The 12209-nt window shown below is 43.7% G+C and overlaps 1 protein-coding gene across 5 annotated transcripts; it reads right to left on the minus strand.

The window, feature by feature from the left end:
• Window positions 1-219: 219 nt before the first annotated feature.
• Window positions 220-4958, minus strand: LOC115283692 (melanoma-associated antigen D2-like). Of its 5 annotated transcripts, none has more exons than XM_029930006.1 (7): window positions 4701-4719; window positions 3289-3362; window positions 2429-2908; window positions 1517-1825; window positions 1335-1398; window positions 999-1078; window positions 220-425 (listed from the first exon to the last, which is right to left on the minus strand). In XM_029930006.1, exons 2-7 carry the CDS (start codon window positions 3331-3333, stop codon window positions 327-329), a joined length of 1077 nt encoding a protein of 358 aa, XP_029785866.1. In that variant the 5' UTR covers window positions 3334-3362; window positions 4701-4719; the 3' UTR covers window positions 220-326. The 5 variants fall into 5 exon arrangements, with proteins under 5 accessions (XP_029785866.1, XP_029785865.1, XP_029785864.1 ...); XM_029930005.1 differs by lacking the exon at window positions 4701-4719 and adding an exon at window positions 4000-4018; XM_029930004.1 differs by lacking the exon at window positions 4701-4719 and adding an exon at window positions 4241-4323 and having other exon boundaries at window positions 221-425.
• Between the last annotated feature and the right edge of the window lie 7251 nt (window positions 4959-12209).

Raw genomic sequence — 12209 nt, forward strand, 5'->3', positions numbered from 1 at the left:
ACACCAGGAAACTTTCCTTTGAAAACCACTCTATCGAAGCCAGTATGATGAGACAAGCAATGACAGGTCTACTTTCCTGGGAAGCTTCTAGAGAAACAGAAAACTGACAGTAGGAATGTACTGCTTCAGGCTTCTACACCCTTCAGTCAATCATAATCAAGCACCACTACTGTGTGCAGGGCTCCAACTCTGTGTGGGAACTGGGAGAGGAGCTTCTCAGGCCCTGTCTTCCTGCCTCTCCAAGGAGATGTGGGGAGAGATGACAGGGATGGGGTAGTGCCATAGACAGAAGCAGAGCCTCCCTTCCACCCCAGCCCTTTCCCAGCTTACGTTCCCAGTATGCCTGCATCAGTGGGCTCTAACGTGCTGAGAAGAATGTACAAGTGGTCATTCTTATCAATTTCCTTCAGTTGAATCCCAAACACCTATGGATGGGGAGAACAGCTTGTGAGATCACCAATACAGCTTCCTGGGCATCCCATAGCTCTCCGTATACCTAGGTATGTGGGGTGTGTGTGGGTGTGGGTATGCGTGTGTGTGTGTGTGTGTGTGTGTGTGTGTATGTGTGTGTAAGGGGAAGGGGTCAGTGAAATAATGTATGTAAATGTTAAGTGATCAGCACACAAGAAAATAAGTAAGAAATGTACTATTGTTATCAACATCATCTCTATAATTAGCAGGAATCTAGGGAGACAGAGAATGGGAAACGGAAGGAAAGAGGTGAGCATGTGAAATACATTACATGACATTTCCAGCAGCAGACAGAAACCAAGACTAAGTTGGGTGGTTGGGTCCTAGCTGTGCTTTTTCCAGACTTGCTATGTGACCCTGGGCTAGTCTATGCCCCTCCTCAGGCTACTATCTACCCATCCACACAGTGACCCATCCACACAGTGATGGGACTGAATTAGTGAGAAGTCCCACCCCCAGAAGAGACATGTACACTTGATAATTCAATGCTTCCCCATTGCATCCATCCCCCATGGCTGCCCCTTCACCTTCTCCAAGGAATAGCCTGCTCGTTCAATGATTTCAGGGTACACATCAGTGTATTCTTTGATGATGTCCTTCAGCATGTCTGCAAGGGGAGAGTGTTGCGAGCACCTGAGCTGAAGTGAAGCCAGGTGGCCCCAAACCCAAGCTAAAGACCCTCTGATAGCCCTGCTATGGGTGGCACAAACAGGTTCTGAAGTAATGAAGAGATGTTGGCTCTGCCAAATTAGAACTTTGGGAGTACAAAGGTAGAAGCATAAGGGCTAGAAATGTCCTCAGCACATGGGAAAGTGGGCAATATAGAGCAGAGCTTGGGGGATGGAAAGTTAGCAGGATGCTACCTGAGCGTTTGATAGGAATCTTCGTCTGGTCTTTAACCAAGAGGTACTTTACCAAATCGTTTGCCTGGATAAGGGAAAAAAAGGTTGAAAGACCAAAATATGTTTGCAAAACATTTGAGAAGATAGAAAAAGCAGGCAAGGCAATAGTAGATAAGGTAGAGTAGAGAGGACAAGGTTCTTACCCTCCCCTGCAAAAGGGCCACATCCCGAGGTGGTGGTGCTTCAGGCTCTTGGGATGACTGGAGCTTGGCAGCTCGGCGACGAGCCTTGCCCCTACGAGCCTTAGGTGATCTCAGGGAGAGCAAAGCCCTCCGGGCCCAAGCAGCCAACCGAGTCCTTGATGCCCTGCGGGCCCAAAAGGCTATGGGGCCTCTTGAAGCCCTGCGGGCCATTGAGGCCATTAGGGCCTTTGAAACCCTTCGGCCAGCTGTGGTTCCAGAAGTCTGACTCTGATCATTGCTGCCATCCTCTTCGTCATTCAAATGCTTCCCCTGCATCAATAGAGAAGAAGTACAATATTGTCAGATAAAGTAGATGTTCCTTCTCCCTCATTCTATTTTTTCCAGAAGGCTCTTCTAATCCCACCCCTGTAGTAGCAGCCTGACTAGACATTGGCCAAGTTGAGTCTTAGGTTTGTTTTTCACAGTCTTCCAGACAGGAGTTTCATCTCTTCACCAAGCCAGGAGCAACATAAGGATGGGGCCTGAGGATTCTCCCCTCCCTATATCTACCATTGCTCTACTTGTACCACCCTGGATAAGATATTCCACCTCTCTGGGACTCAGCTTCCTTCTCTATAAAACTGGATTATTTTCAGGATTTAATGAGATAACCTGTATCAATGTGCCTAGCTCAAGGTCTAACACACGGTAGCTACTATGTAAATACAAACTGCTTTATATTCAGATTGCAGCTATGTGTACTATCTCATTTCTCCATTAGTCTGTGAATTCTCTGTAGAGAGAAATTCTATCACATTCCTCTTATTGTCTCCCACAGCCTTGATGAGCACAGGAAACTTTCTACATGTTTGCAAAACAAATGAACCAAACTGGGAGAAATGGAAGAGGAAGAGTGGTGATTACAGGTCTTACCTTTCTGGCTTTCTTGGCCTTGACCTTGGGCCGAGTATCCTGATTCTCCTGAGCTTGAGCAGCTGCACCTTCAGGCTTAGGTTCATCTGCCAAAGCCTGAGAGGTAGGAGTCTCAGTCTCCAGGGCCTTTGTATTAGCCACACAGCTGACCTTTTTGGTCTCAGTGGCAGACAGTGTCACAGGCTGAGGGTCAGCACTCTGCATCTTGGTATCAGCTGCCGGACTCGTCTTTTCAGCTGCCAAAACCTGGATATCAGTCAGCGTAGTGGTAGGTGAGGCCTGAGTGGCAGCTGTCTCCTGAGCCTCTGGAGTCTTTGAGACCTCTGTGGTCTTTGAGACTCCTGCAGCATTTGAGACCTTCATGGCTTCTTGGACCTCCGGTGCCTTTGAGGTCTTCTGTGTCTCTGAGACCTCCAAGTTCTGGGTCACTGTCAATAGGCTCTGTATCTTCAAGCCACTGTCCTTCTCTGAGGCTTCAGTCTGCAAGAGAAAGTAGGAAAGCTCACAGACCTTCTCCCCACCCCCAAGTAAGCAAATGGCTCCAAAACTCCAGGCCTCACTTCTCTGACCTATACAAACTCCTACTTGTGATGTGCTCTGCCCACCTAACCCCAACAAGGCCTCTTTTTTCTGAGCAGGAAGTGATGGCAGAAGAATGTCAGGCCTGCCCTCCCTCCCTCCTTCTTTCCTGCATCCTTCCTTCCTTCCTCCCACCTTCCACAGGATGCGGGGAGGGGCACCCAGGCAGGAAAGTGGGTAAAAAAGGACAAGAATGGGGGTGGGTGGTGCCAAGGGAACTGAAGCAACAACATGGACTGGAGAAGAAAAGAAGCAAAAGAAAGGAAGAAAGGAGCCCTTACCTGGAAGCGGGTTGGACCCGTACCTTTCTTGCTTGTGTCAGACATATCTCAAGTTGGCCTGGCAAGAGCAGAACCTGAGGAGAGACAGCCTGGGTGAAAGGGGAAGCCTCCAGAACGTCCTCCCTCCAGTTCGGCCTGCAAACTGATCCTCAGTTTCCGTAGGGTTCCAGTCCCAAACCCCTTCCCAGCCCCCAATGACTCCGTTCTCAGATTCAGTAAACCAGAGCGTCTAGATCTCAATTCTCTGCAGCCGCACCCTCCCCTCCTCCAGGAAGATGTGCCAGCGCGGCAGCTGAGGACCCCGCCCCTTTTCCCAATACACCCCCCAGCCGCAGGCCAACAGTGCGCATGCGCATGCGGTGCAGGGCCCACCTCAGCCCCGCCCGCTTTCCCAGCATAAGCTTTCTTTGATGTCCACCTTGCACATGCGCATTCGGCATCTGCCCCGTCTCCAAGCTGGCCCTTCTCTACACGCCCCTTCCTAGAGATTCATAGTGTGCATGCGCAATGGTCAGGCCGGTGTCCACCACCCTCTCCAATACAGGCCCTCCTTTAGGTCCGCAGTACCGTTCCGCCCCGCCCCCTCCCCAACAAGGTTCCCTCTAAAATTATAGCAGCATCCGGTGGTCCTGGCCCCTCCCCTACTCACTCCCACCTCAAGTCCACAGTACCGCCCAGTCCCGCCCTTTTTCACAACACACCCTCTCCAACCTGGGGCAAAGCGCATCTTGGTTCCGCCCCTTCCTTAATATACCCCCTCCTCAAATCAGAATGAAGCCTGTGATTCCATCTTGGGCCCAGCCAAACCGGGTCCAGTCCCCTCCCTTCCTATCCGGATGGATCCGGTATGATCCGGTCCTTACAGCAGGTTTTCTCCAGATCCCAGAGGGTGGAGCTGTGGATCACAGAGCCCCTACTAGGCTGCGATCCAAACCTGGGCCCCGCAGCTCACCTCCTTCTCCTTAAAGAAGAGTGCGTTCACTCTCCAAGCCCCTCCAAAACTCCTAGACTGCCCTCCCAGCTCCAGGCCGGAAGTAGTCCCGCCCCTTTCCGCCTCCCTAGGGGGCCTCCGTCGCCTACAGTCTGCCCTTCCCCCTCTCTGCTCCTCATTCCTTACCACCCCTCCACCCCCTTATTCCCTCAGCCTTGCTTCTTGCTCCCTATTACTCCTCACATTTCCTATTTACCCCCAGAGGATTCCCTATCCCCATTCCTTACATCCTCCTCCGTGTTACCTATGCACCCCCTTCCTTAGTATTCCTTAACCCTTCCCTGCTTTTCCTATTTTCTTCTCTGGATTTCCACTTTCCCTCAATATTCCCCTCCCCCTCATACTCCCAGTCCGCCACCCAACAAGTCCGGTTCCCAGTTCTTCCCCACGTCCCGCACTAATCTCTAATCCACAGTCCTACCGCCTACTACTCTCTGTAGTCTTCTTTGCCTACATCCCGCTCCAGGTCATCTCTCCCTCAGCTGCAGTGGTGCAGTAAAGATTGTCCACCTGCCTGGCTATAGGTTCTAGAAAGCTGATACCACTGGCTTCCAGGAAACCCAAATCTCAACACCCGTCACCTTGTCCTCGAGCAAGTCCGGAAAGCGTCTGCCCTCTCTCAGTCCCTCTCAAAGTCTCAGCCTCCTGGACTGGAGCTGCAACCAGCCCAGCCCAGCCCCTTTCCGCAACCCCCTGCCACCCCCCCTCCTTCCTTGGGGGTGGGGCAAAGGGGCCCGCTTAAGGCTGTCTGACGCCAAAGCCCAAGTCTACGCCACAGTACCAAGCTTGGTCTGCAACCCTTCCAACCAAAACCACTCCCTCAAAGCGACTCATTCATTGAAGTTATTTATTTTTATATCTTTATTTTTTTTCTTATTACAAAGGTAATGTGTTGTGAAACTTCAAATAATGCAGAACTATGTAACATACCAATGAAAGGCCACTCATCTCATTTCCCAGAAATAACCACTTTTGATATTTTAATATACAGCCCTCCAGATTGTTTTCTATTCATACACTAATTATTTGGGTTTTCTCCCCACAAATGGTATCCTATCCCTACTGTTCTGTAACCCAGGTTTTTTTTTCCAGTTATATATTCTAAACAGCTTTCTGTAGTACACATTTTTCTTAAAGGCTGCATAGACTTTTCTTGCATAGATAGTCCATAATTTATTTAACCAGTCCAGGTCTAGGATACATGGATATGGACATTCAGATGGTCTTCCCCTCCCTTTACTATTGCAAGCAACACTACAAGGAATATCCTGTATTTGTATATCTGTATTGGGCTTTTTTTTTGTTATTTACAGTGTTTTTTGCTGACTCAAATGCTACAACTTACTCTTAAAAGGTACATGGAATAATAATTACCATTGACAATGTCTGTCATACATTTATGTGTCACATATATAACAAATATTTTTCATGTTATTGATGATCATCTTTGCTATACAGAAGGATTTAATTATTATGTAGTGTCCTTTTATCACAATTGGATTCTGCTTCATGCTTAAAGATTCTGCACTTCTATATTATAGCAATCCCTGTTTTGGGTTCAGTATTTACATTTATATTTTTAATTATTCCAAAATTTGTTTTGTAAAAGGATTCAGCTTAATTATTTTCCAAAATCACAGACTTTTTTCCCTATACCATCTGCACATTAATCCATCTTTTCTCCCACTGATTTGAAATGGCACCGTATCACGTAATAAATTTACATAAGTAATTGCATCTATTAAGGAAAACAGAATAAGATATATAAATAATGGAAAGTAGATAAAATTTCCATTATAGAGTATCTGAATGCAGACCTGGACAACCCAAAAGCATTAACTAAAAAGTTATTAGAAAACATAATAAAATTCAGCACAGTGGTTATTTGAAGAAATAATATTCAATACCTTCCTTACATTAAAAAATAATTCAAATGGTTATAAGCCTTCTGCTTTATGAGGTCACCTTTTCCTTTACTAAACTAATAAAATATCTATTTCTGCATTCTATGAAAAATACACACACACACACACACACACACACACACACACACACACACACATTTCCCAGTCATTCAAGATGGGCCTCTGTTCTCCTGACTTCTCTCTTCCTCTGAATTGTTTCTTCCTCCAAGTTTATACCAGTTCACCGCTTCTTGCTTCCTAGGTTCTCTTCCCCACCCACAGGGCTTTATTTCATACTAGACACAGGCCCTCCTTTTCCTCCATTTCTAGGACCCAAATTATCATTGCTTCCAAATCATAGCAGTCCTTGAATGCCAGAATAAGGACTTTGGTCTTGATCTTGAGAGCACTGAAAGGTTTTTGAAGGGTTTAAGGGTTTGATACAACGCAGATTTGTGTTTTAGAAAGAACACGTTAGCTGCCTAATCCGTAAGGAGTATAGATTAGAAGTCTGCCTGGAAACAGGGTGAGTAGTCATCTAGGTAAGCTGTGATTGTGGTTTGGTCTAGAGTGGTAACAGTGGATGTAGTGAGAAATTGTTGAATTCAGAATATATTAAAGAAGTAAAAAGCAACAAGACTTTATGAATAATTGGATGTGGGGAAAGGGTGAGGAAGAGGGAACTATCAAGGGGAACTCTTGGGGATCTGATCTGAGAGATCAAATGTGTTCATGGTAGCCCATTTCACTGAGATATGGAATACTAACAAAGGGGAATACTAACAGGGGGAGCATTGATATGGAGACACCTGTGGGGCATTCAAGAAGAAATATTCCACAAGCAGTTGAACATGCATGTCTGAAGCTCAGGAGAGAGGTCTGGACTAAGGTTACATATCTAAAAGTCATCAATATAAAAAAGGTTCTTTAATCTATAGAAAGGGCAATAGTTCCTGAGGAGAATGTTTAGCTTTAGAACAGATGGGGCCTAGGGAAGAGCCCTGGAGACCAGCAGAAACTATGGCATAGGTGGAGGAAAAGGAACTCACAAGAGAGATGGATAAGTAGCAATCAAAGAGATAGGGAGAAAAGCAGGAGAAAATAGTGTCACAAAACCAAGGGGAAAGAATGTTTAAGGGCATCTGAGTGACTCAGTTGGCTGAGTGTCTGGCTCTCTTGATTTTGGCTCAGGGCATGATCCCAGGGTTAAGGGATCAAGCCCTGCATCAGGCTCTGCATTGACCGTAGAGCCTGCTTAAGATTGTCTCTCTCTCCCTCTGCTCCTCTCCTTCTCTCTCTCTCTCTCTTTCTCTTTCTCTCTCTCCCTCAAAAAAAGTTATAGAAATGTTTCATAAGGAGAGGGGTAGTCAAGTGTTGAGTACTAACAAAGAGATCAAGAAAATTCTTGAAAAAAACATCTAGGGATTTTAACAATCAGGTGGTGGTGGTCTGGTCACTGATGACCTTGGAGAGGATAATTTCAGTACAGACATTTGTGGAATAGATTGCTAACTGGTTACCCTAATAGCCATTCTTATCTTCTTCTTTAGTAATAAAACATCTTAAAAAATCTTTAGTTTTAGCTGGACACAGCCTCCTGGAATAAAGGCCATGAGGACAAAGGTCAAATCCTAAACCAAAAAGAACCTGGATTTCTAAAAATTTCATGGTGCCACCATCCCAGCTTTGGACTGTCTAACCTCTAGATTTCTTCTAGGTGAGATAAATATATGTATGCCTTATTTAAACAATTGTTACTGGGGAGTCAATGCCATGTAGTAGTTTCATGATTACAGTGAGTTGAAATGTCAGTGGTAGGTGAGAGATACATGACAATGAGTATAGACTACTGTTTCAAGAAACAACTGAGCCTAATTTCAAGGTTCTTCAAAAAGGTATCCCTATCTAATTTTTCAGGCTTTTTCTTCCTGTTTTTCTGAATACTGCTTATATTCAAACCAAACAAAACACTATTTATTACCAGATAAGCCCTTGCTTGCTTAGGAGGCTTTGTACAATTTCTCCCCCATGGAACACCATTTATTAGATTTATCCTACGTTACAACTACCATTTTAATAAATTTTTTAAATGTTTTATTTATTTTTGAGAGAGAGACAGTGTGAGCAAGGGAGGGTCAGAGAGAGAGGGAGAAACAGAATTTGAAGCAGGCTCCAGGCTCTGAGCTGTCAGCACAGAGCCCGATGGGGGGCTCAAACCCACAAACCGTGAGATCATGACCTGAGCCGAAGTTGGCCACTCAACTGACTGAGCCACTCAGGCACCCCACAACTACCATTTTAAATTCCACAACATTTTAAACCCCGATTGTGGCCTTTGGGATTCTGGAATAACTTTAAAGGAATACAGAGTCAGAACCTTAGGAGATATTGGATTCAAGGTACTCAAACAAAATCTCAGAACAAGTCCATTAGAGAGGCATTCCCAAAGATTTTTAAAGCCAAACTTACCCAGTTCCTTCTCAATACCACCATCTCCCTAACATAATACCATAGCCAACCTTATCTTATGAACTGGGGATCAGAGGGCAGGAAGAAATCTTATCAGGAGAGAAAAATCAAATTCCTTCATAATCTTCACTGTTTGACCAGAGAGATTTCCTCCCATCTTCTCCTTGTGAACTCTTGGAGTCTTTTGATCTTTAGCACCTACCCATAAAATCTGAAGAACCTAGGTCACTAGGTCCCAGACAAAGTTTCCAGCATCCATACATGAGCAGGCAAATACCTGAGATCATATAGGCCCTACACATCAACTAAGGACAAAAATGAAAAGCTGACTGAGTTATCACCAGGGAGCTTTGTTAAGGAGATAAGGAAAGTCAGGGTAAAGATTGCTTAGTGCAGAATGTCAGGGGATGAAACTGCCTAATTCTGGAACATATAAGATTTTAGACCCCTGAAGCTTAAATGGAAAGCCCAGAATATCCTTACTGCCAATCCACTCCTAACATATTTCCCTTCTGCCAAACTATACAAAGTAAGTACCTCTGAAAAATTCAGACTAGAAGTGAGTGGCAAAGATTTCTTTCCAAGGCTACCTATCACTTTTTTTTGTCATCTAAGTCTGCACAGCATAGCAGTTAGCTTAAAATTTGACATCAGACTTTCTTGTTCTTTATATTTTTTCAGCAATTCCCATCCCTGGGAAAGGCCTACTAAACATTCCTTCCTGGGCTCCACTCCTCATTGCTGTTGGGCCCTTTCTGTTCCTGAACATGTGGAGGGATTCCTATTTACAGTTTCCAGGTTCCTATGTCCTTGCTCTTGAGCTGCTGATAGAATCTATTTTTTTCCCTTTATGTGCATGGCAATTTAATTTACTTTGTAATACTCTAAGATCAGAGAGCTATCTTTCCACAATCAAAATGACCGCATTTTGTTAAACCAGAGGCAAACTTCCCATAGATGAGGAAACTGGCTACTCACTTTTACACTAACATGCTTTCTCCCCTGCTCTTTGTACATTGAGTCCTTCCTCAGCATACATCATTATGTGTCATTCAACAGTCACTGAACACCAACTATGTATTAAGCATCTATATAGAGGCTGTCCTTGCACTTGAGGGGCTTTTGTTTCAATGTAAAATGAGTATTAGCCTCATTTTACAGGGGAAAAATTAAAGGTGAGGGAGATAATTTCCCCATGGCAAAACAACAACTAGTGAGTGTCAGAGAGAGGACTTGAACCCAAGTCAGTACAATGCCAAATACCAGAGCCTTCACCACTATGCTGCACTATTTCCAATGTTTTAACCAGAATATCCTTTCCAACGCTCTTCATAAACACATATGAGGTGCATTACAATATGATTATCTTCTGTGGCAGTGAGTTTAACTGGATATTCACATACTCATTTTGATACTATCATAAAGTATCATAGGATATATAATTATTTTTTGCTGTGACATCAACATATTTATAATTTTATTTTTATTAAAGCAATGCATGTACAAGACAACAAACCAAGCAGTACAGGAGAGCATATAATAAAAATCACCAGCCTCGACCCTCCAATCTCCATCTCACTTCCTTCAAACAATCTTAAAAGGTTTTTTGTGGTTGTTGTTCTGCTGGTAGTTCCCTTTACAACTCTAGATAATGTGTATAAAGGGTTTTTTTGGTTTATAAAATTTAGACAATATCCTATTGTGTTGCAGGTATGGCAATGAATATTTTGTTTATATACATAAACTGCCTCACTTTTCCCTCCACTCCCCACCATTGTTGAACACTGATATTCTTTTTTTTTGTTCTTGGTTAATTTTCTTACTTAAAAAATATATACTCAAACCTCCATTCCTTGTTCCATTTATTTTTGACAGATAATTTCTACTTTTTAGGACAAGGATATTAAGGTCACTACCCTCCCCTTGCTCATTCAATGACCCATATTGTGAGTTTCATCTTTGCTTTACATTGTTCAGGTTATCAACATTTACATTATGTTCTGCAGCCACAACCAGGTCTTCATTTTTTTCTGTCCCCAAGTTTGCTCTAAAACCTGAAAACGAGTAAATAGCATTTACATGATCATGACTATGTAAATATTTTTCAAAACCCAGCCAAGTAGTGAGCCAGGAATACACTTCCTTCTCTACAAGTCTAACAACACAATCTTTGGGCCTCTCAAAGGAGAATGTTTCTACCATCAAGGTCAAAGAGAGTCTCTTTTATATTCTATCAGCTGCTTATAATCATGTTAGACTTTATTTTGCTTTACATTTGGATCATGATTTTCTCAAGTAGTTACACACACACACATACACACACACACACACACAGTTTCTAATAGCCTTTCTTTTTTCTTTGAATCATTTGCCTTCGTCATATTCATTCATTCAGCAATTATTTATTGAATACCTACTATGTGCCACCCACTATTCTAGAAGCTGAAGACAGAGCAGTAAAGAAGACAGACACCCTTGCGCTTCTGGAGCAGATATTCTAATGAGGGAAAGAGAAAATAATCAGATAAATAAGTAAAATATACAAGTTAAAATGTGGTAGGTGCTATGAGGAAAAATAAACCAGGGTAAAAGAAATGGGGAATTCCAGTGAGGGTGGGAGGTTATTGTTGTAGTTTTAAATAGGTTGGTCAGAGAAAGACTCATTGAAAAAGTAGAATGTGAGCAAAGGCTTGCATGACATGAGAAAGCTAACCAAGTGGATGCCTTGGGAAAGAACGTTTCAAACAGAAAGGCCTAGAGCAGGCCTATGCCTACAATTTTTTTCTCTCCTGCCTGCCATTTTAAAGAGCATAAAGGTCAGTGTTGCTAAAGTAGTGGAGGAAGGCAGAGGGGAAAATGATAGGCTGAGGTCACATAGATAACAGGGCTTAATTTTATAGGACCCTGTAAGCCACGGTGGGATCCACAAGAGAGTTTTGAGCAGAGATGGGAAAGGATCTGACTTGGGTTTCCTAAGGATCCCTCAAGCTACTTGGAATATATACTGGTGTGTGTGGGGTGAGTGGGAAGATGACAAAAGAGGTAAGGAGAGGACCAGTGAGAGGGCTGCAATAATCACTTTGGTTGGGTTAACTATTTCCTGGGTTCACTGAGATAGACTCTTAAAATTTCTCTCATACCTTGTGTTTCTTTTTGGTTTTGTTTTGCTCTACATTCTGGGAAATTTCCTCAACTTTATTTCCCAGTCCTTCTGCTAATATTTTTTATTTTTTTATTTTTTTTTATAATAGTTTATTGTCAAATTAGTTTCCATATAACACCCAGTGCTTCTCCCCACAAGTACCCCCCACCATGACCATCACTCCCTCCCCCCCTCCCCTTTCAGTCCATGGTTCGTCTCCAGTATTCAGTAGTCTCCCTTGATCTGTGTCCCTCACTCTTCCCCGCTCTCTTTCCTCATTCCTCTCCTCATGGTCCCCTGCCAGGTCTCTCCTGTTAGACTTATGAATGCAAACATATGGTATCTGTCCTTCTCTGCCTGACTTATTTCGCTTAGCATGACACCCTCAAGGTCCATCCACTTTCCTACAAATGGC

This window comes from Suricata suricatta, chromosome X (genome assembly GCF_006229205.1).
Source record: "Suricata suricatta isolate VVHF042 chromosome X, meerkat_22Aug2017_6uvM2_HiC, whole genome shotgun sequence".
In the NCBI taxonomy this organism is placed as follows: Eukaryota; Metazoa; Chordata; class Mammalia; order Carnivora; family Herpestidae; genus Suricata; species Suricata suricatta.

What these genes read in the sequence shown, in the direction of transcription:
- LOC115283692 (XM_029930006.1), bottom strand. Translation starts at nt 3,333, where the DNA reads ATGTCTGACACAAGCAAGAAAGGTACGGGTCCAACCCGCTTCCAG. An exon ending in AGGCCAAGAAAGCCAGAAAG is followed by an intron (nt 1,826 to 2,428) that starts GTAAGACCTGTA and finishes CTATTGATGCAG; the next exon opens with GGGAAGCATTTGAATGACGA. An exon ending in CAGGCTATTCCTTGGAGAAG is followed by an intron (nt 426 to 998) that starts GTGAAGGGGCAG and finishes CCCCATCCATAG; the next exon opens with GTGTTTGGGATTCAACTGAA.